Below are 27,157 nucleotides of genomic sequence, written 5' to 3'. Positions count from 1 at the left end.
TCCCTCTCTCTTTCTCTCCCCCCTTCCCCCCTCCCCATGCTCACACACACACTCTCTCTCAAAATAAACATTTTTTAAAATTAGGAACCAGAATAAAAAATGCCCCCAAAATGCACAAACATATTTTCCTTTCCTTATATTGTTATTTGGTTCCCATCTTACTCTACATAGGATTTGAGAGGCTGCACTGCTATAAAAAAAAAAAAAAGGTACAGGGAATATGGACACCAACAGGAAATCCATTTTAAAATATGTTACTATCTTTTGCACGTGTGAAGGCTAAAATCAGGTTCAATGGGAATGAAGAGGGGTGAGCTCATTTTCTGAAGGAGTTTCTCACTCTGTGTTGTGTTGGCTAGAAGTCAGTCTAGAAGTCAATCTGTGAATGTAGGTACAAATGTTAAATACAGTGCCAACAGGTAGTCTACCTCAACTGGGAACACTGTCAGCAAACCTGATTGGCTGTGGAATGGAGAGCCCGCCCCCACAGGGAACCACGCGGGTGGGTGGTTAGCGCCTTAACCCCCCAGCCTTGGGCCTCACTGGCTCCTCGAGGTCAGCCTCTGTCCCAGGACAGCAGCCCTGAGCCCTGGAAGCAAATGACGAGTCCAGCCCCGCAGCTGGCACTCAGCAGTGGCGCCATCAGTACCCGGTGAAGGATTTCCAACAGGGAACAGAGACAGATCAATGGGGTCCAATGTGGACCTCCACTGGAAGGGAAGCCGCCGGTACAACGTGAATCCGCATAATTATGGAGTGACTGCACAATGACAGTCGGTCAAATCTGGCACAGGGGAGACCTGTGAGCTCCCCAAAACGATGCAGCCACATGTACCAACGGTGGCGAAGTGGAAAAGCACAAGAAAAACAGGGACAGCGGGAACCCAGAAATGACTCATAAAACTTGTTTGTTTTCCAGGTGCCATTTTCTCCACACTAAACTTTGACTCCTAAACTACTAGGAGCCAAAACGACTATTTGTCTGAAAAACATCCCAAAAGGAGGAAGTTTTGAAATCCGAGACTAACATTTCATATTCTTGCATTCTGTGCTTCAACTCCAGTCACATCACACACCAGATCCCGACCTTAACTTTTAATCAGAGTCACGTGCTGCACGCAAGGCACCTGATCCGGCCCCAGGCCCTTACCGCATTCGGCGGTGATGGAGGCCAGCCCTCCGTACACAAAGGGCTTCCAGTTGAGGGCGGACATCTTCACCACGGTCCCTTCTCCTTTGGTTAGAGGAGCATAGCCTCCCACAGGGGTTCTCCTGGACACAAAGGGGAAGGCACAAAGTTGTAACATCACGCACAAGCAGTTTCTCCTTTAAACTTGTGTTCCATTTGGAGAGCATCTTCAGATGCCGTTCAGTGAAGGCCCTCCGCACCCCCACAACACTTCCCAAGGGGAGCCTCCGCTTAATAAAGCCAGGCCCAGCTCTCTGCAAAACCACCTTTTATCTGCTGCCTTAAATCTCCTTAAGTAACACAATATGCTGGGAAGGTGAGATGGCGTATGTACCGAGCACAATGGAGGCTCTTTTCTGGGTAGTCGATTTTATCTAAAGTCTATTCACATTCACTCAACAAATATGTGTTATTTGTTTGCCACTGTCTTAGTGAGTCCCTCAGGAGCACCGGAGCAGAACAATGGTGCAACCCAGTTTCCTAAGGTAAAATGACAATGACTTAAAAGTACCAAAATATAGTTCTAGTTTACTAACTCTATAAATGTTAGTATTCTTCTCTTAATCGTATAGTGTTTAGAGCTGGGAGGCAGCTCAGTATGAAGGAAAGAGGCGGACTCTGGAGTCAGGGCCACACCGCTTCCTTGGCAGGGATGCTCCTATTTACCTTGAGGCTTTTTCCCTCATCAATATTATCACCATCGAAGCAGTCAACACAATCAATTGGAGGTGATGCCCATACTTTTATTTGCAAAGCTAAATAAAATGCCAAGCTTTTAATTCTATTGTGGGGATTAAATATATATTTTTAAATGAGCACAGAAAAGGCATCAACAAATGCTGCCTTCCCTCTTCCCGTCACTTAAAAGGTGCTCAGACACCGCAAAATATATTTACACGCCTGCCATGCCAGGTCCTCCACATTCATTATACATTACACACAATTTTATGCACGTTCAGTTGATAAATCTGGCCTCACATCCATTAACAGGAGAAACATGCAGATAAACACATTTTTGTGTAGGTAATATTAACCATAATTATTCTTGGTTTAAAATAAAATTTCTGGGGTGCCCAGGTGGCGCCTGAGCCAACTAATTTGGGCTCAGATCATGATCTCACAGCTCACGAGTTAAAAAAAAAAAAAAAGCAATAGGGGCGCGTCAGGCTCTGTGCTGACAGCTCAGAGCCTGGAGCCTACTTCGGATTCTGTGTGTCTCTCTCAGCCCCTTCCCCACTCATGCATGCTGTCTCTCCTTCTCTTTCTCTGAAAAATAAACAAACATTTAAAAAATTTAATAAAATAAAATTTCTAATTTATTATAGTCATTATTGGTAAGAGATACACCCAGTATTTGGTACTCTTCATGTTTTAGGAGTTTCTCAAGACTACATTTCTCAAGGAAAGTCACTATTGATAAAAATGTCAGTTAACAACAAGGCCAGGGGGCTTGCTTAATCTAAGAAAAAACACAAGGAACCCAAAGGAAACTATAAAGAGATCTACCTATAGCTCTTCTCATTCATGGACATTAACTGAATTCAGCCTGGTTACAAGTAAGATAAAAGGCACTCTAAGAATGGAAGCTGAAAATCATCATTTGCTTTATGTGTGTCAGAACCAAGGAAAAACCTTGCCAACACTCAACTCAGCTCCTTATTATCCTCAAAAACATTGAAAAATATCTAAACGTAACTAATTCTTAGTCTTACTAAATATACAATATAATGATTAATACTGCAAGTTAAATAAACTGCCAGAACACATTAATAATACATCCAATAATTCATTAACTGTGTGGTAGTACCTTCCTTAATCCATTTTTGGATTCTCCTGAATCCAAGTTAAAAAAAAAAAAGCAATAGGGGTGCCTGGGTGGCTCAGTCGGTTTGGCACCGACTTCCGACTGTGGCTCAGGGCACGCTCTCACCCTTGCGGAGTTCCAGTCTCACACGGCGCTCCACGCTGACAGTGCACAGCCTGCTTGGGATTTTCTCTCTCTGTCCCTCAACGTTCCCTCTATCTCACTCCCTCACAATAAATAAATAAACTTAAAAAACAACATAACAAAGCAATAACTACATAACAGGGATGTGTGGAGGTGCTGTAGCTTTAGAAAAGTGTCTGATAAATATGATTTCAGTGGATCCTCCAACAGGTTTGGGGTAGGAGGACAGAAAAACAGACTAGGAAAGGGAGTCCCAGCAAGGTGTCTTGGTCCAAGGCCACATGGCTGATGGGACAGAATCGGTCCTCCAATCCAAGTGTTCTGATTCCAAGTACAGTGTCCTTTCTGCCACCCTCTGAGGCTGTATGCAATCATAAAAAAAGTGATGGTGCTTTAATTAAGGAGAAAATATTGCTAAGCAGCTCCAAAAAGGTACTACTGATAAGATGCATCCTATAGACAACAGAAATGTGTTGAAGATACAGGTGTTAAGAGAATATAATATTCAGAAGGTGGTCGATCTGAACAGCAGTAATTTATTTTTTCAACAAAGTGTATACAAAAATAGTGTTCAAAAAATTGGGGGGGGCAGTTTTTTACAGAGGTGAAATTCACAAAGTCTAAAATAAGCCATTTCAGTGAGCAATCCAGGGGCACCTGATGCATTCAGGATGTTGTACAACCACCACCTCTGTCTAGTTTGAAAATAACGCAACACCAGGAAAGAAAACCATTAAGTGGTTGTTCCCAGTCCCCCCCACCTCTGGCTTTCATATGGTTTTTATTTTCTTGTATGTGACACTATACATGCATTAAGCATCTGTGTGGAACATATGGCTCCTTATTAGTAGTTCCTAACCTGACTGCAGAGCTTCCTAAAAGTATATACACTAGGGCCCTACTTTCTGAATGAGGATCTCGGGGGCATTCCGAGCATCGGTGTCGTTACCGAAAATCAGCAAGTTAAATACATGGCAGCCAATTCACACCTTGGAATGCTTACCACTTAAATTCCCGTTTTAAATAGTTAATGCTCAGTGATGTTACAGCTGGTCCTTCTTTTTATTCATCTTAATTAGCAATGATTTTTTTCTACAGATATATAAAGACACAAATACACACACAATCTATCCTCCAAAATGTTAGCAAAACCTTGTGGGAAACGGAATTGTAACTGATCTCTAACTTAAAAACAACCAAAATATTTTGTTAAAGACTATACTGTCATATGACATTATGTCATCTCACTGATTAACTTTCTCATTTCCTCCTGGCCTTACTTGTTTTACTCCTTTAGTTGTAATGGCTACTTTTGGCTACTTTTTCTTCCATCAGTGTTTTTAGTTATATCAAAACCCAGAAAAGCTCTAGATTATACTCACAGGCAAATACTCAACTAGAGCTCAAAACCGATGTGGAATTGCGCTCCCCTAGTTTCGAATCAAGATGAAGCACACACCCGTTTGGTCCTACTCACGTGTCCCACCACCATAAGTTGATCTCCCACAAATGAATGTCCGTTCCCATACTCCTAGTTAAACTGTAAAAAAGTACTTTCTATTCAATTACAATTTTTCAAAGTTAGCCGGAAGAAGGGTAAAAATTACCTTCGGGCTCTTCTCTTTTCCTTTCTGAAGGCTAGGACTAGCTTCCTGAATCAATTAAGCCTACTGCCCGCCTTCCCAAGCTAATGCTTGCTGTGTCAAAGAAAGAATATGTTGACTTAAACAGAGAGTATCAGTAGTTGGTACTTAACCAAAGAGGGAAAGGTTCTAGCTAAGACTGGAACAGGAGACATTATGCCCACGGAGCTGTGCTGGCCACAGCTAGCCGAGACTGGGCTTCGGCTCTCTCAAGCTGAAATCTCTGGTCAGTAAGCTAAATCAGTTCTTTGTTTTGGAGCTCTCTTTGTCCTAGCACAATTCTGGGGGGAAATCACAACTCTATTCAAGTCCCAGCTCTGACAGGCCAGCACAGTCAGGCCGACTGATGTGTCCTTAGCAGTCACTAGTGTCTGGGCAACATCTCAGCCTGAGATCCAGGAAAGGAATTACAACTTTGCAAAAACTCCAGTGCCAGATAACAGTGCTTGCGAATCACTCCTCACTCTGCACTCCTCAGGCCATCCCCTCCAGCCGTCCAAACCCAGTGACCACTTCTCTGCTGTCTTATAAACACAATACTAACAACAGCCGTCATTATCCAATATCTGATATGTCAGGCATTGCTATACGTTTTCCACATAAAGGATTTTATTTCATCCTTCCAACCCTATGAAACAGGTATCCTGATCCACACTGCACAATTGAGGAAAGGCCGCCTCAGAGAGGAAAAGTGACTTTCCCTAGTCACCACGACAAAGTACACAAACTAAGGTCTTCCTGAAGGTACATACGATCCAATCTGTCCTCCAAAGTCTGTTAAAAAATATTAGGGAGTGGGAGGGTAGGAAATTCTGCACATTCTGAATAAATGTGTGATTTTCCTGCAAAGGAAATACAAACTTCCCATCTATTTTTTTAAGTTGTTTCCTAAGTAAAAATGTCTATACAAATAAAGAATTCTAAAGGCTTCTCCATGCACTTAAGATATGTATGTTACCATATCCCCGCTCTTCCATTTTCTCTTACTTAGTACTTAGTTTCCCCTTACCTCATTTGCACAGCTGCAACAAGAGGTAAAATACAGTACAGTAATTGCTGGTGGAACTTCTGAAAGCTTTCCAAGTTCCTGTTATATAATTAATTCTGGATAAATTTTTTCAAATTTACTTGTGTTCCCTGTTCAGTCTACAGTCTTAAACTGGAATCACAGTCTTTAAAATGTTCCCTCTGAAATCTTTATTCCCCATATGTCTGCCTTTCATGGACTCTTCCATTTTCCAACTGCCTTAAAAGTTACAAATGGAAAATAGGCTCATCACAGACCTTTGCAACGTGGAATTTAAAAGGTATCTTAGAAGTCATACCGCATGTCATATGAATTACCTGAGCCCACGATCACAAAACTTGGCAGCGGCAAAGCCAAGACCAGAATTCATGCCTTTGAACTTTTCTCATTGCAAGAGGAGGACGTCGACCCTGCAGGGCAGTCCCGACATTGTCCTGCTATTCTTGCGCAGGAGCAATAATGCTGAATGCTGCAAATGCTTTTATATCAAATTACTTACCTAGAAAGATGCTACAATACAGAGCTACATGAACCTTCCAAACTAATGAACTGCACCCATCCCTACAAACGTGAACCAACCCGGCGTGTCCCAGGAGCAATTCAAAGTACAGCAAGTGTGCCCTCTCCCAGGGTCGGAAGCCCGCTGGCGCCCGGGCTGCACGCACTGGATGTACCGTTAAGTGGGAGGGAGGCAGAGGCAGGAGAAACACACGGCCGAGTCCCGGCGAACACGCCGAGCGAGATCCCACATGGACCGCACACTTGGGATCTGAGACGCTGGGACAGAAGTCACCCCACGCCGCCAAGCAATGAGGCCCGGGAGCCGGCGCCCCTGCCGGAAGAGAGGAGTTCAGCCCCGGAACCTCGCGCCCGGGGCAGCCGGGCCCTGTCCGCGAACCGGGGAGCAGCGGCAGCCCCCGAGCACGTCCGGCCGCGTCGGCGCTCTGCGGGACCGCAGCCCGACCGCAGTCCTAGCCCCGGCCGAGGCCGACTGGAGGGGCAGCACCGCCCACGGCGGGGCAAGAAGTCCCACTCCAGCCGGCTCCGGACGCCGCGGCGAAAGAGGGACGGGCGGGCGGAGGCGCGAGCCGGAGCAGGCGCGGAGTGACTATCGCGGAAGCAGCCCAGTGGACAGGCACTTACCGGCGTCGGTGGCTCCGCAAGTCCTCCTACCCACGCTCAGCAGTGGCAGGAGGCGGCCGGCACTGGAGCAGTAAAAAAGACTGCGGCGCAGCGTGAGCAGCTCAGCAGCTTGCGTCCGGTCCCGCCCACCCCGCCCAACAAGTTCCTCCCCCCGCCACGGCTCTCATTGGTCGCTCTGACCGCGGCCACGCCCATAGCAGCCGGCGATTGGCTAGCCGCAGAGGGTCCCAGGTACCGAGTAGCCGGCTTCCCATAGAACAGAGTGGTAGCTGTCGGGGACTCGGTGACGCCTCCCCGGCCTTGGGTTTCGACTCCTCAATGAAAGACAAACTTTAGGGAACGCACTGAGAGCGACGGAACAGGAGGCTTTTCAGGGTGCTGACTCTCTGTGTCCACGTGAACCTCCATAGTAAGAGGAAGTAGGCTTGCAGTTCTTTCTTTTTTAATCCCAGCTTTTTAGTTTGAAAATTTACAAACCGACTGAAGAGTTAAAAGAATAGTGCTATGGACAGTACAGACTTCTCTCAATGCCACCATTTCACATTTGCGTTCTCTTCACTAGATCGCTCCCCCCCCACTTTTGTAAAGTTGCACACCATGCTGCTTCTCCCCTACATACCTCACCATTATCACATGCAAGAAATTTAATACCATTTCTATCATATCATTTAAGATACTGTTATATTTAAATTTCCTTTGTTGTCTCAAAATGTCATAAACAGGCACACGTGCGCACACACGTCTTTGAAAATTAAAGTTCTACCCAAGATTCACCTGTTTCATTTAGTATCATGCCTCTTTATTAACTCCTATAGTCTACTACCCAAGTTCTAGCACTCCCAATTTTTAAAAATCTTTCATCACTCGAACATATTTGAGAAGTCTAGGCTGGTGCACCTGGGTGGCTCAGTCAGTTAAGCTTCTAACATTGGCTCACAGGTCATGATCTTACAGCTTGTGGGTTGGATCCCTGCATCAGGCTCTGTGATGACAGTTCAGAGCCTAGAGCCTGCTTCAGATTCTCTGTCTGCCTCTCTCTGCCTCTCTCCCTCAAAAATAAATAAAAACATTAAAAATTTTAAAAAAGAAAGAAAAGTCCAGGCCAATTGTCTTGTAGACTATATCCATTTGGGTTTATCAAATTATTTCCTCATGATTAGATTCAGGTTAAACATTTTAGTAAGAAAAGTAGGAGGTGATGTGTATTTCCACGAGAAGGCACAGTGTTCTTTTGTCCCATTATCCATGATGCCGAGATGGATCATTTAGTCAAGACATGGGCTGGCAGATCTCTCTGCAAAAATACTGTCAAATCTTCAGAAATTATAGAAATAAAACCAATGAATCACCAAACTAGTAATCAGTTAAAGTTTACTCTGCACACACCAGGAAGACAGTTTACAAACAGCAAGTGCTCAAACCAAAACACAGAATGAGGCTCAGGAATATGTTGTCATAAAGATGCTAATATAGCAAGAAAGCAGTGGCTGTTCTGCACAGTGATTGGTTATAAAATGAGAATTTTCTTAAATGACAGCAAATTGGTCAGTGGTTACCTCTTATTAACCTGAAGAGTTCAAGTCTTGCTCATGATTTACAGAGGCATAAGCAAGAAATGACCCAGATCAAGTTAGTCTTGCATTCAGTGTTGTATCATTAACAGGTTTCGTCTGCTCAGAGAATTTTCAAGGCTGGTCTCTGTTTTTTATTTTAAGAATACCTCTCTCCCACGCAACAGAGATTACCTGCAGTGTAGCCTGCACCCAGCGATGGGTGTACGCACATTCATGAACACTTATCAAGTGGCAATTTTCTAATGTTATCATTCTGTCTACCTGTCTAAAGAAGAGTACCCCCTTTTTTCTCCTTTTCTTTTCCTCTCCTCCCACTTCTCATCCCAGTCACAGCTCCTCTCCCCTCCTTTTCAAGTAACAGTGTGGACTCCTGCATTTTTTAAATTCAATTTAATTCAGTTACTATAATCAAATACCATTATTATTTTTGGTGCTCAAATTGCCCATATTTGGCCAGTGGAAAGACCACACCTAGCTCCTTTATTTTTATGTATATCCTATCAATCTTTTTTTAATTTTTAAATGTTTTTTATTTATTTTTGAGAGACAGAGAGAGACAGCATGAACAGGGGAGGGTCAGAGAGAGAGGGAGGTACAGAATCTGATGCAGGCTCTAGGCTCTGAGCTAGCTGTCAACACAGAGCCCGATGTGGGGTTTGAACCCACGAGCCGTGAGATCATGACCTAAGCCAAAGTAGGATGCTTAACTGACTGAGCCACCTAGGCGCCCCATCCTATCAATCTTTGAGCACTTTCTTGTTTTCTGACACAAGACCTACCAACTCTTCATTGACTGTTCTGTGCCCCAGACAGGGAAATCCTAATTCCTTTTAGTAGGAAATGGCACTTAGAAAATTAGATCCGATCGCATTTTGTTGGTTCGAGCCCTGTGTCAGGTTCTGTGCTAACAGCTCACAGACTGGAGCCTGTTTCAGATTCTGTGTCTCCCTCTCTCTGCCCCTCCCCCGTGCTCTGTCTCTCTGTGTCTCAAAAATAAATAAACTATATAAAAATTCTTTTTTAATTTTTTAAAAAGAAAATTTGATCCGAGGACTTGTGCTCACTGCTACTGGGATGTTATTCATCTCCCTCAGTGAAAACGCTAATTCCCGACTTAAAAGGTATCTTAGAATATCCTTTCTTCTCCATTTTCAGCATCAACCTATTTGTTCATTTATTCTACAACGTACAGAAAATAGTTGAGACTTATATACCAGTACTATCAGCAGAAACAAAACTTCTAAACTCAAGATTTCTTAGCAGTTCTTTGTATCTTTATAATACATCCTTCTAAATGGTGGACGGGTAGAATACCGTACTCAAAAGTTACTTGAATTAATTGCTGGTTGGCATGATTATGTTCTCTATTCGGTATATTGCTAGGTTTGTTATTTTCATTTGCATCAATGTTAGAGTTTGCTTTTTTCACCTTTTTCATTTAATTCCATTTTTTGAATGTATAAAAAGCATTCACATGGTTCAAAATAAAATCTTATGAAGGTTAAACTCCTTCCCCATTCCCTGCGCTCTGGTCCCACTCATCTCCGAGCCATAAGCACTTTCTTTAGTTTCTTGTTTATTCTTCCATTGTCCCCAAATCAAAGAAATATAAAATTGTTAGTTATCCAGTGCTATATAACTAAGCTTACCAGCCCAAAACAGCAAACATGTATTAGCGCCCAGTTTCTGTGGGTCAAAAATCCAGAGGGGCCCTAGAAGCACCGGCAGCTCCAGGCCTCACAAGAATGCCATCGAAGTGGCCCCTGGGGCTGCAGGCACGGCAAGGCTTCAGCTGGGGAGAATATGCCTCCAAGTGCGCTCAGCCTGGCCGTTGGCAGGCCTTAGAAGATCCTGTTTCAAGTTCACTCACATGGCTGCTGGCAGGGCTCATGTCCTCACTGGCCACTGGCCAGTGTATTAATTTCCTCACAGCTGCCATAACAAATTACCACACATGGGATGGTTTTTAAAAACAAGAATTCAGAAGCACCTGGGTGGCTCAGCTGGTTAAGTGTCTGACTTCAGCTCAGGTCACAGTCTCATGGTTCGTGAGTTCAAGCCCCCCATCAGGCTCCATGCTGGCAGGTTGAAGCCTGCTTCTCTCTGCCCCTCTCTGCCTCAGATCACTTGCATTCTCTCTCTCAAAATAAATAAATAAATTTTAAAAATAAAAATAATAAAAAGTAAAAACAAGAATTCATTCTCTCACAGTTCTGAAGGCTAGGAATCCAAACTTGTGATGTTGGCAGGGCCATGTTCCCTCTGAAGGCTCTAAAGGAGAATCCCTCCTGTCTCTCTCCTAGTGTCAAGCAATTGCCAGCCCCCCTCAGCATTCCTTGGCTTGCAGCTGCATAGCTTCAAGTTCTGCCTCTGCCTTTACATAGTGTTCTTCCCTCAGTATGTGTGTCCCTGTGGTCAAATCTCCTTCTTATAACGACATGACTCATGGGAGTAGGGCCCACCCTAATCAGCATGACTTCATCTTAACTCGATTATATCTGCAAAGAGTCTATTTCCAATAAGGCTGTATTCACAGGTACCTGGTGGGTTAGAACCTCCATATATCTTCCTGGTGGATACAATTCAACCCACAACAGCCAGAATCATCAGATTCTTGCATTGTGGCTTCTCCATGTAACTACTCACAGCATGGCAGCTTGCTTTGTCCTGGAGACAGGGAGAGCAGGGGGAGACAGGGAGAGCAGGGAGTGTCAGGGAGGTCGATTCCAAGATGGAAGCCCTGTCTCTTTGTAACCTAATTTAGCACTACTGCCATATTCTGTGTGCTAGAACCAGTCCATACATCCAGCCCAGACTAGACTCAAGGGGAAAGAATTACATAAGATTACACATAAGAGGCAAGGACCATTGGGTCCTTGTAACTGTAACCGTGTAACTGGAAATCACTCTAGAGAAGCTCACAGAGGCCTCTCTTGTCCCTCATTACTATAGCATGCTTCTTCATTGTATGCATGGCATTTACTCAACTTCCTATGTGGGATAGGCAGGGTCTGAAGAGGGGCTCCAAGATTCTTGGCCACTGGTGTACACACACCTTCTCCCAGCCATGTATTAAAGTCCCAAAGCAGTCGATCCTATGATAAAGAGATTGTCCAGCGGGCTGACCTAATCACACGGGCCCTTCAAAAGCAGAGTTTCCTCTAGCTGGTCTCAGAGGGAAGTCAGAGCTTCAAATCACAGGAAGGATCTGACGCACTGGTTTGAAGATGAAGAGGTGCATGGCAAAGAATGTGGGTAGCCTTGAGGAGCTGACAGTGGGCTCTGGCTGACACCCAGCAAGGAAACGGGACCCTCAGACCTGCCACCACAAGAAACTAAATTCTGCCAACAACAGGGATGAGCTCAGAGCAGATTCGTCCTCTGACTGAGCCCCGTGATACCCTGAGTAGAGAACCCGGCAGAGCTATGAGCTCATAAATGGGTGTTGCTTTCAGCTAAATTTGCAGTAATGTATTAGGCAGTGTAGAAGACTAATGCATGTGACACGCAGGTCGTTTGCCATACTTAGCTATGGCAAATAATGGCATAATGAATACACTTTTGCATATATTGTTTTTATTGGAGGAGGCATAGCTTCGGGGTAAACTCCTGGAAGAATCGCTGAATCAAAGAGTAAACACAGATATGTGTAACCCGCCTCTATCGCTGCAAAGAGCTATGGCAGCAGTCTTTACATCCATTGGTTCATTCAGGCCAAAGAGGTATCCTTTCCATTTACAGATGAAGCAATGAGGTTCCTGGAGGTGATGGCCTCTGCCAGCACCCTGAACTACCTCTCTCTCATTCCCTTCTCCTGCTTCTCCAGCAGGTCCAGCTTGAGCTTACACAATATTTTCTTTACTTTCCAACTTGAATTCTAAAAATGCATCCTGGGAGTTTTGTCCACACACTGTTTCATTATTGATATAGTTTGGACATGCTTGGTGGGATCACAAGAATCCAGCCATAAAAACAAATGCAATTTCTAGCCTGTGGGGGAAAAATCTGCAATGCTACCCTTTTATGGGAGGGAAAGAAATACATGACTTTTGCTACCTTACCCCCACTCTCCTCTCACCAAGCCCAGTCCTTTCCAGACTCACAGATGTGTGACATCTGCACAAAGAGTTACTGGATTTCCCCCTTTCTCGCTCATCCTTTAGACACCAAACTCCACTATTATTCTCTGCTCTGCCAGCTTCTGCTAATATACATATAATCCTTAGTACCAAACACACAATAGCTAGTAATTTATATTTAATATTTAATAATACAAAGGATCCCCTTGTAATGTAAACTAAATCTTTAAAAACTCTGGAGTCTCTATAAAATGGATGTAGTATTTTTAGCATCCATCAAGAAAACGCATGCTGAACCTAAGGACCCTCTGAATAATTTTGGATTATTATCAAAGGGTCTTGATCCACAGGTTGGAAATCACTGCTCTGGGGAACAGTAACTTGGTTACATCATGATAATCAGGTTAAAAACACATGTTAAGGGGTGCCTGGGTGGTTCAGTCGTTTAAGCATCTAACTTCAGTTCAGGTCATGATCTCACAGTTTGTTGTGGGTTCGAGCCCCATGTTGGGCTCTGTGCTGACAGCTCAGTGCCTGAAGCCTGCTTCAGATTCTGTGTCTGTAGCAGCACTACACCCCATGAGGAGACTAAACCAGTCTGCATGAAGAGCTGGGCAGGAAGAACCATCCCTTGCTCAAGTCTTGTTTTTCATCATCTTGGCGATTGCATGTGCATCGCGTACTAAAGATGAACGAATTCTTCGGAATCAGCTGGAATTTAATACATATGTGTACAACTACATTAAACACACATTGTACTATGGCCCTAGATCTTCTCAGGAAAGAGTCTCTTGGGTTCTTCTGTATGCTTGGTGCCAAGCAGAATGAAAGGCCTGAATTAAACCACGTTTAGGGGTGGCCTTCAGTGGCTGGTGGGAAGAAGAGGAGGAGGAGGAGGTTGTATCCGAGACATCTGGTCACCTTCCTGTCCCCTTGGCAAAGAGGCGCGGTAATGAGCCATAGCTACTCCCAACAAGAACACTTGGATAGGCAAGTGATTCCAGCTGGTATACTGGGAATGAGCCAGTAAAATTCCTTATCATTATGTCTTATTCCGTGATTCTCAACCAGATTCTGCCACTTCAGAGGACATTTGGCCATGTCTGGAGACATTTTTGGTTGTCACAACTCCATGGTTCCTACTGGTATCTATTGGGTAGGGACCGGGGATGCTGCCAAACATCCTCCAATGCCCAGGAAAGACCTCGCACAATGAAGAATTATCAAAATGGCAATAGTGCAGAGGTTTGAGAAATTGTTTTATAGGCATGTTGCTTTTGGCATATGTGTTTCTTGGTTACAGGTGCTTTTCTGAGAACACATCTTTTGTGTAGGCCAGGGAGTGTTTGTAGGAGTCACTTCTGGCTCCTCAAACATGTCAGTGCTCCCTTCGCTTCTGGGACCTGCTATGAGCTAAACTCTTTCTCTTGCTAATTCCCTCTCATCCTGCAGGCCTCATATTGGAGGTCATCTCCTCCAGGAAGTCTCACCTAATCCCTCCTTCATCCGAGAGGCTACTGAGGTAGGCAGAACAGCAACCTGCAAAGAAGCCTATGTCCTAATCCCTGGAATGTGTGAATGTGTTAGATTACAGGGCACAGGGAAATTAGACTGCAGGTGGAATTAAGGTTGCTAACGAGCTGACTTTTAGGTGGGTGGGGGGGTATTTTGGATTATCCAGTGGGCCCAGTGTAATCATTGAAGCACATATCAGTCGAAAAAGGAGGCTGAAAAGTCAGAGTGATTTGATGTAAGAACTCCTCCCCCACCGTTGGCTTTGAAGACGGAAGAAGCCATAAGCCCAGGAATTCGGGCAGCCTCTAGAGGCTGGGAAAGTCAAGGAAACTAATCCTCCCCTAGAGCCTCCAAAAAGGAGCACGACCCTGCCAATGCCTTACTTTGGCCTAGTGAGTCCCATTTCAGATTTCAGACCTCTGGAACAAGATAATAAAATGTGTGCTGCTTTATGCCACCCGGCTTGTTTTGGCAGCAGCGGGGCACGAACACACCCTCCCTGACTCCCTGGCTGCCCTCCCCGCCTGCCGCGCTAACTGGGTCTACACAGAAGTCGCTCTCCCACAAGCCTCCTGTTCTCCCCTGGAAGCCCAGAACTCAGGCAGGTGCAAGCCGGGGGCTTTGGGGCATGCGCCTGGGAGCCTCACGTCACCGGTCTCCCTGTAAACCAGGAATGGATTGAGTTTTTTTCCCTGCAGTAATTGCACCCGGCAAGATGAAGGCAGCACAGTCAGGCAGGAGGGGAAAGGAAAAAGGACAAGCCCCCCCCCCCACCCCTGCCATGAAAATAGCTGGACAACTCCTCTCCCTCCATGGACAGACAGTCTGCCTGAGGATCTGGCATCTTGCCAGTGAGAACTTAAAAAGTTACATATCTTCGGGGTGCCAGGTGGCTCAATTACTTAAGCGTTGGACTTCCACTTCAGTTATGATCTCATGGTTCGTGGGTTCCAGCCCCGCATCGGGCCTGGAGCCTGCTTTGGATCCTGTGTCTCCCTCTCTCTCTGCCCCACCCCTGCTTGTGCTGTCTCTCAAAGATGAATAAATGTTAAAAAAAAAAGTTTACATATCTTCTTTATAATTCTCGGTGTCCTTGAAAGTAAAATCCATGTCATACTTTCTTTAGAGGGTTTTGTAGTTTTTAAAGGAAATAAATGAAATAATGAATATGGTGCCCTGCATGTAATAAACACTGCTATTGCCACTGTCATTATCATCACCATGATCGTCACTGTTCTGATCATCTCAGGTTATACACAGAAGGCTCAGTACCTTTAGGTAAAACCAGTTGTGCTACGTCATTAAGAGTCAAAAAATCAAGCCTGTAATATTTCCTAGTGGTTGTGTTCTCAGTGCTTTCAATTACCTTTCATTGAGTAATACAGTTTCAAAAAAAACAATAGGGAACACCTGGCTGGCTCAGTCGGAAGAGCGTGCAACACTTGATCTCAGAGTCATGGGTTGGAGCCCCACGTTGGGAATACAGATTACCAAATTAAATAAGTAAAAATATCATAGGAACAGAAACCTATTTATCTGCTATGATGCCTAGTTATGTCTGTGGGACACTAAGAAAATTAACCAATTCAACATATAAAAAGAAAACAAAATCAAGCTGAGCCTTAATTGGGATTGTCTGCATTAAAAACATTTTTTTAATGTTTATTTATTTTTTTGATGGGGGCACAGAGAAAGAGGGAGATGCAGAATCCGATGCAGGCTCAAGGCTCTGAGCTGTCAGCATAGAGCCGGAAGAAGGGCTTGAACTCATGAACCATGAGACCATGACCTGGGCCGAAGATGGATGCTTAACTGACTGAGCCACCCAGGCACCCCTGCATTAAAAAAAATTTTTTTTCTTTCTTAACATTGTATTTTTGAGGGACCAAGGGATACAGAGTGCAAGTGGGAGAGGGGCAGAGAGAGAGAGGGAGAAAAAGAATCTGAAGCAGCCTCTGAGCTGTCAGCACAGAGCCCAAGGCGGGGCTTGAACTCACCATCAGTGAGTTCATGACCTGAGCTGAACTCAGACGCTTAACTGAATGAGCCACCCAGGCACTTCTCCTCGGCATTTTTTTTTTTTAGTCAATCATTTGACTAAATATTTTTACCTCTAACTTTCTGGCTTGCCTTCATGTAGACACTACCTAAGAAAACTATCAGACTTAAGTTTATCAGAAGCAAAATAAAAAAGGCAAATTACAATCTCCACCAGATGGAATAATGGCTTTTTCCACGAAAAAAGAATTTGGGACAAGTGATCTGGGACACCTAATGCTGAGAGGCACAAATATAAAAGGAACTAAACAGGTGGCTTCTGTGGGATAATTTTAGCCAGAGCACTCTGCGGCATGCTACTGAGGGGTGTAAGGGAGGTCAGTGCCCCGGCCTGTGGCTCTAGAAATGCCCTAGAATGTTCAAGTACGTTCATAAAACAACCGAGGCCAGCAAAGCCAGGACTGAAACTGTTTTCACAGTTCGAAAGCTGAAAAGTTATACAATCGTATGAGGGCTGTGTTCTCAGTTCTTGGAGCCTGCCCTCAGGGTAGACTGCCTTGCTCAGGTTTTGCCTCTGGTTCGCAGAAGGATTCTTAACACACCCAGGACATGATCATCCCGGTGATATTTGAAGGGTCAGGACAGCAGGCAAGGCCTGCGGCTGGCAACGTCCAAATCCAAGCAGTTCGGATGGGACCACAGTCATTTTTGTCTGTGGCTTTGAAACTTGTTAAACTATAACCCACATTAGGAAACACATTTTACTTCATGACCCAGAATGTGCACGCATACACCCCCCCCACACACACACACAAACATTCAAAGAGAAAATGCTTCCTATGCCACTCTATGCGTACTCTGATATTTATCATTCTGTTCTCTCTCATTTGTTGTTCACACTGTTCATAGCCCACTAAATTGAAAAACAAAAGTTTAAAAAGTGCTGGTGTTAAAAGTCAAGTCAAAGCACACTCTTTCCAAGCTATTCTGTAATTGGGGCGGGGGGGGGACCTATACCGCTCTCCCTTTTACCCTCGTCGAGTTAGAGAAGGTGGTGGTCAAGAGAGAGGCAGAAATTGCCGGACCGTGGGCAACGCCCTCAGAGTCTCTGGTCTTATAAGACAGCAATTCTGCCCTTCAGTGAGCCAATGCTGTGGCAGGTGCCAAGGAAGGGTAAAGGGCTTTGCAAGAAAACTTGTTGACGTTAAATAGTGGCCTGGCCCTCTCATATTCATCCTGAAGCCTTCATTCGGAAAATTCCTGTGATTGAATCAAATGAGAGATTCTATTTTCATGTCAGGCCCAAGCCACCCATGGCCTTGTACCAGACCCAATTTGGTCAACCTTTGTTTGCTTTTGTGTGGATTTAACTGCTATCTATGCCACCATAAAATGATTAAACAGTAAGTCCTCAGCCAACAAGCAGCTTCTCGCTGTGTCTTCTGCAGCTGAGGGGTGTGTGAGACAGCCAGAATGTTCCTGGGACCCAGGAGATCAGCCTCGTAACATCCGGTCAGGAAGGGATCTTTTTCTTCTGCGAAGTCTATAAAGAAGGGTAGGTCCATAAACATACAGCTCCTGGGGTCAGTCTTTCCTTCCAACATGGAAGACCAGGTCGGGCCCGACATTCACACACACTCGCTCGAAAACACACTGCTTGGGTCCGGGAAGAGATGATGGGTACACAGCATTGTGAATGCACTAAACATTCTCTACAAAGGTCAGTGCGCTCATGTACTGGATACAACTTCAAATGATTGATTCAGTATTATGTGAATTTTACCCCAATTTCTAAAAAATTAAAAATAAACATAGAGGAACACATACCACCAACACAATGAAGATGTAGGCATTTTTGGTTTTTGTTTTGTTTTCTAGTTTTCTGGCATTCTGGATAGTCAAAGCAGAAAACAGTTAGAGCTTCAACTTTGAGCAAACCAAGACAGAAAGGGAGATAACTCTTGATAAAGGGGAAAACAGCTGCAATCCCCCCAACATGGCCAGTGTGACACAGCTCCGCAGATAGCCCAGAATTGGGGACCAAGGACTGGCCCCTGTTCCACTACCTCCCCTGTCACCTCAGGGACACCCTTCTGAGTGTGCTTGAGTGTGACCAAGAGTACATGATCCATCACCCTGCTCACATGAACAAGCCACGGAAGCCATTGTGAGGCCAGCCAGAGGCCTGGGGAGGCTGGGAGCTGGCACCCTGCCCCACAGGGTCACCTCTCGGGGACGGCAAAGGCTGTCCCACAGATATTCTCTCTTTGATATAAACACAAGGAGGCAGTCTTCTGGTAAAGGCAGGAGCAGTAGGTTTAGAAATAAAATATCTGAGTCATGGGAGGCGCCTGGGTGGCTCAGTCAGTTAAGCATCCAACTCAGTTTCAGCTCAGGTTGTGATCTCACAGTTCATGAGTTCAAGCCCGTGTCAGGCTCTGCACTTAGAGTGTGGAGCCTGCTTTGGATTCTCTATCTTCCTCAGCCTCTCTCTCTCTCAAAATAAATAAACAAACTTAAAAAAATATCTGAGTCACAGGATCCACAAGTAGCCAGTTCTGAAGTGATGCCTACCATGTACTGTTGTGACTGTCACCAGGGCTGCTATTCCAGAAATGGAGCAAGGTCTGCAATCAGCACCATACCACGTGGCCTGACCACATGGCCTGAGACAGCCTGTCTCCTTCAGTTCCCTCTGCAGCCTTATAATTAGCCCTCCTAGTAATGGGGGACCCAGAGCAGGGGTCTGTATCTTAAACCTAGAAAATAAGATTTTATGTAAATCTAGTTTATATAAAAGTGTCACAAAAGGAAGCAATCAAATGGATCCTGACCACTCCTTGCTTCCCTAAAGGAGGATTGGTAGTTGTTACTCCCTTGTTATCCTAACATTCTGCTTTGTCGGCTCCCACTACAGAAGCTGAGAAAGCTAAATACTTCCTGGCCAGCCCCTCTGCGGCTAACTATGACCACGTGGCAAGTTCAGGCTAAGAGACAAAGGTGGAACTCTCAGGGGGCATGGGGGACCATGTCTGAGGAAGCTTTCACTTCTTTTTTTTTAAGTTTATTTATTTATTTTAAGAGAGAATGCATGAAAGCAGGAGAGAGGCAGAGAGAGAGACAGAGAGACAGAGAAAGGGAATCCCAAGCAGGCCCCACACTCAGTGCAGAGCCAGCCCCATGCAGGGCTCGATCCCATGACCATGAGACCATGACCTGAGCAGAAATCAAGAGTAAGACACTCAACCGACTGAGCCACCCAAGCGACCCATAGGAAGATTTTACCTCTACGTAAAAGGGCCAGGCCCAGCGGTAGAGGTCACAGGCCCTGTCCCTTCCCATCCTCATACCCGTAATGCGGACACAGTACCTGGAGCTGTGACAGCCATCTTACTATCACAAAGTGACAAGCATGATAAAAAACAAAAAAACAGTGAAAGCACATGTTAAGAAGGGCAGGACCAAATGACAAGGGGAGTCAGTGTCCTTGGGGCGCCGTCAGGCAGGTAAGCCAAAGCCCACAGCTTCTGGCCTCCAGACTTCTTGTTCTATGAAAATAATACCATTTTAACTGAGTCTTATTACTTGCACTTTTCCTAACTCTGTCCATGTAAAACTAACAACAAAATATGCCTTACAGATTTGTAATTTCCTTAAGTAAACTTTCTCACAAATCTCATGGTACGCATTCCACAGTAAAATCCTATCATTCCAACTACTTCTCATAAAGTCTCCAGTTTAAAAAAATTCCTTCGGGTTTTGTTAAAGAGAGAAATTCAGGGGGCCCAACCTCTAGACAGGGTGAGTGCCCGGGCCCTGTCGTGGTGTCTGAAAGAAAATATTTCCTATTTGAGCGTGCCTCCCCTCACACAGGCACTGCTGCCGAACATGGTTTCACGCAGTAAGAATGTGAAGCCCCGAGTTACATCCACAATTATGCATTCTTTATCACTGCTTCTGTGAAAGAGCTATTCTAGAATTCAACGCAGCCCTGCATAAAAAACGACTGGGGGATGGTTCTTAGAGGAATACATAGCCGTATGCATACTAAACATCTTCCTTAAATGCTTACCAAAGTCATGAGCTCAAAAGCACATACTTAGCTAATGCACATAACACGAGCTCTAAATCAGAAACTCACAAATACTGGTGAGCCAACAAATTCCTTGGCAGAAGGAAGAGCAAGAAGCAACCATATTTCAACCCCGTGCTTATGTTGGAACTGATAACAATGTCCTGTCAGGGTTATTTTATCACCACTGTCCTTCTCCACAGGTCAATGCCAGTGCTTACTTGGTGGCTTGAGTCACATGAACATACAGTCCTCTTAGGGTGGCTAAAGGCCACGCCTGTACTACTCACAGCACAGAAGGATTTTGAATCAACAAAGGTCTCTATATGACCAGCAACCCTGTCCTTAATTTGGATTTTCCAGCAGTCTGGGAGAAATTCCACAGCCTGAGCTACAAGGATCCACATTCCCACCATCACCCTTTCACCTACCGACCTAAAAAGGGATCACTAGACTTTGGCTCGGGCCTATTGATCGATTCAAGAGAACGCCCTCCGCACTTTGACACAGTGTCATCTCCAAATAAGAAAAAGTCCTACATAAACTAACAGGATGACCCTTTCCCCAAATACGTTTCCTTTAATCAGAATCCACTGGAAGATAAAAACTAAGGGTAATTTGACAAACTGGTCTGCATGTGGTATTCATTGTCCTCTTTCTATCTATGGTATAAAGAAAACAATCTTGATGGGATGGCCAGATGGTTTGTCCAGTTGTGAATATATCATACATATGTGATGTGAGTGCTTAATAAATGTTAGGGAATTTTTTTAATTGAAATGTAATTGACATGCAACATCATATTAGTTTCAGGGGTAAGACAATGATTCTGCATGTGTGTTCACCACAATAAATCTAATTACCATCTGTCATCCTACAAAGTTACAAGAGCTTTTTAATGTTAGGTAAATTATAATCAGTGAATAATACAATCTGGAAATGTACAATGTTAGGCTGAGAATTATTTCCTGTCCTTCATTTTCTGTGAGAATGACATGATGAAGGTCTCCACATTTGCATTTTATTACTTGCTCTCATCCACTAAAAACTCTTCACCTTAAAATGGACCATCACAGTTGACTCTCCCGCAAGAACAGGAGGGGGGGTAAAGTGTCTAACTGCACTGTTTCCACAACCAGACACGAGAGGATGTAAAGTGACTCTCCTATGCAGGACAATGGAATTTTTCCGACTGCTAATTTTGTACGACTATAGCTTACAAATTTAACTTCCTTTGAAAATGCTTTTCCACTTCATTTTCTAGTCCAGGAAACTAGAATTAAATTTCCAGCCATGAGTGTGTATCCTGAGTCTTAAGTCTTGTTTCCTTTTGTGTTTGGTAGAGAATGAAACAGAACAAGAGAAAATATGCCCAGAAAAACCTTGATAAAACCCTGTGGAGCGTGGTAGGTCAAATGCACCCATATTTGACCATGAATCCTACACACAGCTGTGGAAAATAAATATTTCCTCACTTCATTCACTTGTGTATTTGTGCATTCATGCAATTAACAATCACCGATTAAGTGCCATGTTGTGTGCAACGGGGAAAAATGTCTCTGCCTTTAGAGAGTTATGGTCTGCTGGAAGAGGAGAAAAAAAGATAACATAACATTACATACTAGTCTGAACAGACTTCTGAAGACTTCCTGGGGGAGATGACACTTGAGCTGACCAAGTCTTGAAGCAGGAGTGTAGCTTCGCAGTTGAAGAGCTAAATTAAGACAGTGATAGAGGGAGTGAGAAGAGTAAAGTCAAGAGAGACGAATGAGGTAGAATCCGGAGAACCTGACTAATCCGCCATGCAGGTGGAGGAGAAGTAGTGGAGGCCAACACCTGGGTCCCTGACTTGTACCCAAAGGTGTCTGGTGGGGCCACTCACAGCGCAGAGACTGCGGGAAAGGGGGCAGGTTAGAAGTAAAGGTCATAACTCCGCGGCATACTGGTTTAAAGTGTCTGAGAGACTTCGTGTGGAAGTGTCCAAGAGTCAGTTTGCTGGAAACGAATGTAGAATCATTGACATTACAAAAGGTGTAGACCAGTCCGCAGAGCTGGCTGAGGGCTCCCAGGTCAGGCTTGGGTAAGGATTCACCTCGAGAGATGCCAGCTTGGAGGAGGAGCCAGAGTCAGCTAGGGAGTGGTGGCCAATTTGTCATTTGCTGAGGGAAAAATGAGATTAACTTGGGAGTGGGGGTGGGATGCTACCTTTTCTTCTGTGAAAGAAGTGAAGGACCAAAGGAGTGTAAAGAGGTGATTTAAAGAGGAAGAAAAAGGTAAACTGGTGTCAGAGACACATGGAGGTTGAGATCACCTTGAACAGTCCATGGCATGCCTAGGAGTTGAACAACATCACATTGGCACAGAAGGCAAGAAGTGTGGTAGAGGTCTGGGCTGGCTCTGTCACTAACAGGCTGGGTGATGTCCATCTTTGAGCAAAGAGGTGTAACCAGGTAGCCCTGAAGTTTCCTGTTTCATTGAAGATGGGCTCCCTTAACACAAATGGTGCCGGGTCCTCTCTCTGGTCCCTTCTCCAAGGCTCCTCCTGAGCCCCGGGGAGCAGAATCATACCAGCGATGGTGGTGGGTGCATCGAGCCCATTCTCAGGGCTGTCCCACCCCTGCCGAATGCCGGAGCTCCTGGCATCCAGGTTAGAACAGGAAATGCCAGGTGAGCAGGGCTTCCGCCCCCTGTAGCCAGACCCCAGGCACTACTGTGACATGGGTCTTGCAGAGCTCTGAGGGGCCGGGTTCCAGTCAAGGCACATCAGTGCCCACATTCCTCTCAGCTTTTCATAGCTGTGCCCCAAGCTCACCCCAGACCTTTACCCTCAACATCATGCCAGATTCCAGCACAACGGGGACCTTTCTGACCGGAAAATAAAAGTCACGGACTGCATTTTGGAGAGCTCAGAGCTGCTCTATCAAAAATTAAACCTCTTAACCATTTCCTTTTATGTCAGCTATGGAAGGGATTCAGGTCCAGCTGATCGCTTTGGAAGAAATCTTTCAAATGACGTACTCCTGACCCCATTAATTTATCCTGGGTTTTAGTGCCTCTGTTCACACTGTCATTTCCTCTTCCCTCTCCTAAGTTAGAATTGAAAGCCGGCTCCTCTAGGAGACCTGACCAAGTGGCATATTTACAGCTACATGCCAGTGGCTAGGACCATGGACCTTATGAGCGAATGACTCTGACTTCATAAAAGGTTCTGCTGATGCTATTACTTCACTAATTAATAGTATCAATGATCAACCTGTCTTGATATATCTCTGTATTCTGTAACTTTTCATAAATTTATAGCTTAGCTCCCAAATCTAGTATTAATAGCATGTCTTTATGCTTTTCATTAGCATCAGTGTGCAGAGTATTTTGTAAGTAATAGATTCTCGGTAGTAGTTTGAGAGTGCAGAATCTTGCTGAAGGGCTTTCTTCCCCTCAATTTCCTCTGGATTCATCCTTATTCTTCATTGTTTATCCTGTGACTTTATTTTATTTTATTTTAATTTTTTAATCTTTATTTATTCTTGAGAGGCAGAGTGCGCGCAGAGGAGGGGCAGAGAGAGAAGGAGACACAGACTCTGAAGCAGGCTCCAGGCTCTGAGGTGTCAGCACAGAGCCTGACACAGGGTTCGAACTCACGATCTGTGAGATCATGACCTGAGCCAAAGTCGGGTGCTTAACTCACCGAGTCACCCAGGCGCCCCTCCTCTGACTTTAAATACTTGCCCCTAGTACAATTTGTCCTCTCCAGAAAAGCCTACAGCAGTCAAGAGAAAATAGCAAGATTCACGGAGGGCAATTAAATGGAATTAAGGTCCCTGGGAAAACATTCTGGACGGCTGAAGAAAACATGCTGAGAATAATTCTTCCAGACCAAGAAAGTCCTGAGGCCAAATAACTACTTTGTACTATGAACTGAATCATGAGGCTCTATTAACTGGGACGTGACCTTGACATAGGACATAGTTGGAGCTGACAAAGGCAGTAGGATGCAAAAGCTACTGTGGAATTCATCTAAACAAGCTATTCTTTTAAAGATTTCCAGGCAATTACCAGAAAACAAAGTAAGAGCGTAGGGTTATAAAGGCTGGAGACCAAGAATACAAACACTACACCAAGTAGAACATTACCTGGAAGAGGATTTTATAGGACAGCTTTGACTGACAGCGTTTGCCACCCTGTATCTTTATGTGCGACCTTTGTTAGATACTTCAGAATTAACCTTATTAAGGGTCTTGGTCAGTTCCGGCAGCTATCACAAAATACCATACACTGGGTAGCTTACAACAGAAACTCATTTCTTACAGTTCTGGAGGCTAGAAGTCCAAGGTCAGGGTGCTGGTAAAGCCATCATCTTGCTGAGTCTTCACATGGCAGAAAGAGGGCAAGATAGCTCTGTGGGGTCCCTCTTATAAGGGCAGTAATCTTATTCATGAGGCCTTCACCTTCATGCCCCAATCACCTTCCAAATGCCCCACCTTCTGATCCCATCATACTGGAGATTAGGATTTCAACATATGAGATTGGGGGCCCTGGGAGGGACGGGGCGGGGAGGGAATACAACCATTCAGCCCATGGCAGTAAAGGCTGGCTTTTCTGACTAATGAACTAAATTTAGGTCTGATTGTCAAGAATTCAGTTAACTGGGGCACCTGGGTGACTCAGTTGGCTGATCATCCAGCTCTTGTTTTGAGCTCAGGTCATGATCTCACAGTTGGTGAGTTTGAGTCCAGCATGGGGCTCTGGGCTGCTGGCACCGCATGCAGTGGTATGCTGAACTTTTACATATCAGACTCCTTTACATTTGTTTTCAAGCCTTACAAAGCAGGAAGCAATGACCTCATCTAGGGCCTCTGCTCCAACCCCACCCCGACTTTTCTTCAAAGGCCTATTGGAACTATACAAATGAATGGCGAACCTGGACCGGGCTCAGGACCAACAGGAGCGCAGAGCGGTAATCTCCCAGGCCTGGTGGACGGCACCAGTCACTCCCACACCATTTCCTAGAGGACTCGGGATAGTGAAATTCTGATACTCAGCCTGGCATGAAACTGAACAAGAGAGGACATCTTTCAATCACTCTAGGCCGCTGTCTCTTTCACATCTCTCTCTCCTTCTGTACTTAATTACTGCCCACGGCTGCCTATCTCTCAGCCTCCCCTCAGTCCTGCTCCTTTACGTTGGGCAGGTCAGACCTCCATCCTGTCCTCCCCTCCATCACTGGGTCCTGGTGCATCCTCTTCCTCGATCGCCCCTGCACACGTCTACTCCCCACGTGCTCCAGCAGGCCACCATCATCGGCACTGCTGTAAGAGGCACCCACCGGCTGCTGCCTCTGGGCCTGCCCCGATGACCTAATCTATCCTCTGTCTACTAGTCAGAAGCGCTTTCAAAACAGAAGGCCTGCCCATCTCCCTCCCTTTCATGGTTCCCTGCTGCCTTCAGGACACAATCCAGATGCCTGGGCATGGCACCCAAAGGTCTTCTTGGTCCAGCTCTTAGCCTCAGCCTCTCTTCTTCCATGCTGTGGCATGCTGAGCATTGGCTCTGGTAAAGGATGAGAGGTTTGCCCAGCGCGCGGTACATGTGCCCAATGTGCAGTACTTCCGCTTCCCAGACTTTGTGCTCAGTGCTCCCTCTGCTTTGTGCTGCTAACCACCTGTGATAGGTTATTTGCAAAAACTGTCCCAATCACTCACCTCTCGACACCCAGGTCCCTTGCAAGATGCCCGTGTGACTTCTGTTCTCAAGAGATGGTATCTGGGGTGCCTGGCTGGCTCAGTCACTGGAGTGTGAGACTCGATCTCAAGATCGTGAATTTGAGCCTCATGTTGCACAAAGAGATCACTTAAAAATTTTTTTTAACGTTTATTTATTTTTGAGAGACAGAACAGAGCATGAGCAGAGGAAGGGCAGAGAGAGAGGGAGACAGAATCCAAAGCAAGCTCCAGGCTCCAAGCTGTCAGCACAAAGCCTGACGCGAGGTTCCAACACACTGATCGTGAGATCATGACCTGAGCCAAAGTCGGACACTCAACCAAACAAGCCACCCAGGTGCCCCAGAGATCACTTTAAAAAAAGAGAGAGAGAGGGAGCGAGATGGCATCTGTTTCCACAACCCCTGAAGCTGACCTGGCGTGTGACTAGCTCTGCCCATTAGAATGTTTTGGAAGCACACTGCATAGGTTCTGAGTCAGCCTCAAGAGGCCGCCAGCTTTTGTTCACTCTCTTGGATCCTTACCCAACCTCTGTATGAACCTGAACTCTATTTCTGGTTGTAGATGAAATGCCACAGCCTGAGGCTCAGAGTCTGATTTCCTAAGCAGCCTCCGAGGTACCAGATGAAATAATAAACTAGAAGTTCAGGGCATTAACCCCCCACCACAGAGGAACCTTGGCCAGTTGGAAATCACAGATAGGAGGGAGCCAGACAGGGACAGCCTCCCTCTCTCTCTCCGTGGACTACTCTAAGGTATGGTCTCTCTTTGCAACTGTCCACACGAGCACATGTGCCACTGACCAGCCTGCTGCATGTCTTCGCGGCTCACCGCAATAACCGATCTCAGAGCAAATCTACGCATCTTTCCTTGCTTCACAACCCTTTATGTTCACCCTCCTTGACCCAGGCTTGCACAGCAGAAAACAGGGTGAGCATCCTAACCTTCGCCTCAGGTTCTGTTTTCTAGAAGCCCAGGCTTAGGCAGCAGCCAACATGTACATGTTCCAGCCAGGAAACTCATTTCCAGTTCAGATGCTCCGGTTCCCACGGCTCAGAAGCCAAGAATTCCCACCAAGCACATGTATTAGCTTCCTGCTGCTCCTGTAATAAGTCCTCACAAGCTTAGTGGCTTAGAACAACACAAAAGTTTCCTCTGAATGTTCGCAGGGTCATAAGTCTGAAATCAGTTTCCCTGAACTGAAATTCAGGTGTTTGCAAGACTGGTTCCTTTTGGAGGCTCTGAGACCTGA

The 27,157-nt window shown here is 45.3% G+C and overlaps 1 protein-coding gene across 4 annotated transcripts in view; it reads right to left on the bottom strand.

Moving 5' to 3' along the window:
* Positions 1 to 27,157, bottom strand: part of SLC25A30 (solute carrier family 25 member 30) — a 79,991-nt gene that overhangs the window by 14,157 nt on the left and 38,677 nt on the right. For 3 of the 4 annotated variants that reach the window (XM_029936712.1, XM_029936714.1, XM_029936715.1), the window contains exons 1-2: positions 6,951 to 7,042; positions 1,151 to 1,272 (exon numbers count right to left, since the gene is read on the bottom strand). In XM_029936712.1, the coding sequence (XP_029792572.1) occupies positions 1,151 to 1,214 (64 nt within the window). In that variant the 5' untranslated portion in view covers positions 1,215 to 1,272; positions 6,951 to 7,042. Of the gene's footprint in view, positions 1 to 1,150; positions 1,273 to 6,950; positions 7,043 to 27,157 lie in introns of those variants that run through there. The other variant, XM_029936713.1, reaches the window with a different exon arrangement.

Source organism: Suricata suricatta, chromosome 4, assembly GCF_006229205.1.
Source record: "Suricata suricatta isolate VVHF042 chromosome 4, meerkat_22Aug2017_6uvM2_HiC, whole genome shotgun sequence".
In the NCBI taxonomy this organism is placed as follows: Eukaryota; Metazoa; Chordata; class Mammalia; order Carnivora; family Herpestidae; genus Suricata; species Suricata suricatta.
This window is presented reverse-complemented; position numbering and strand designations above follow the sequence as displayed.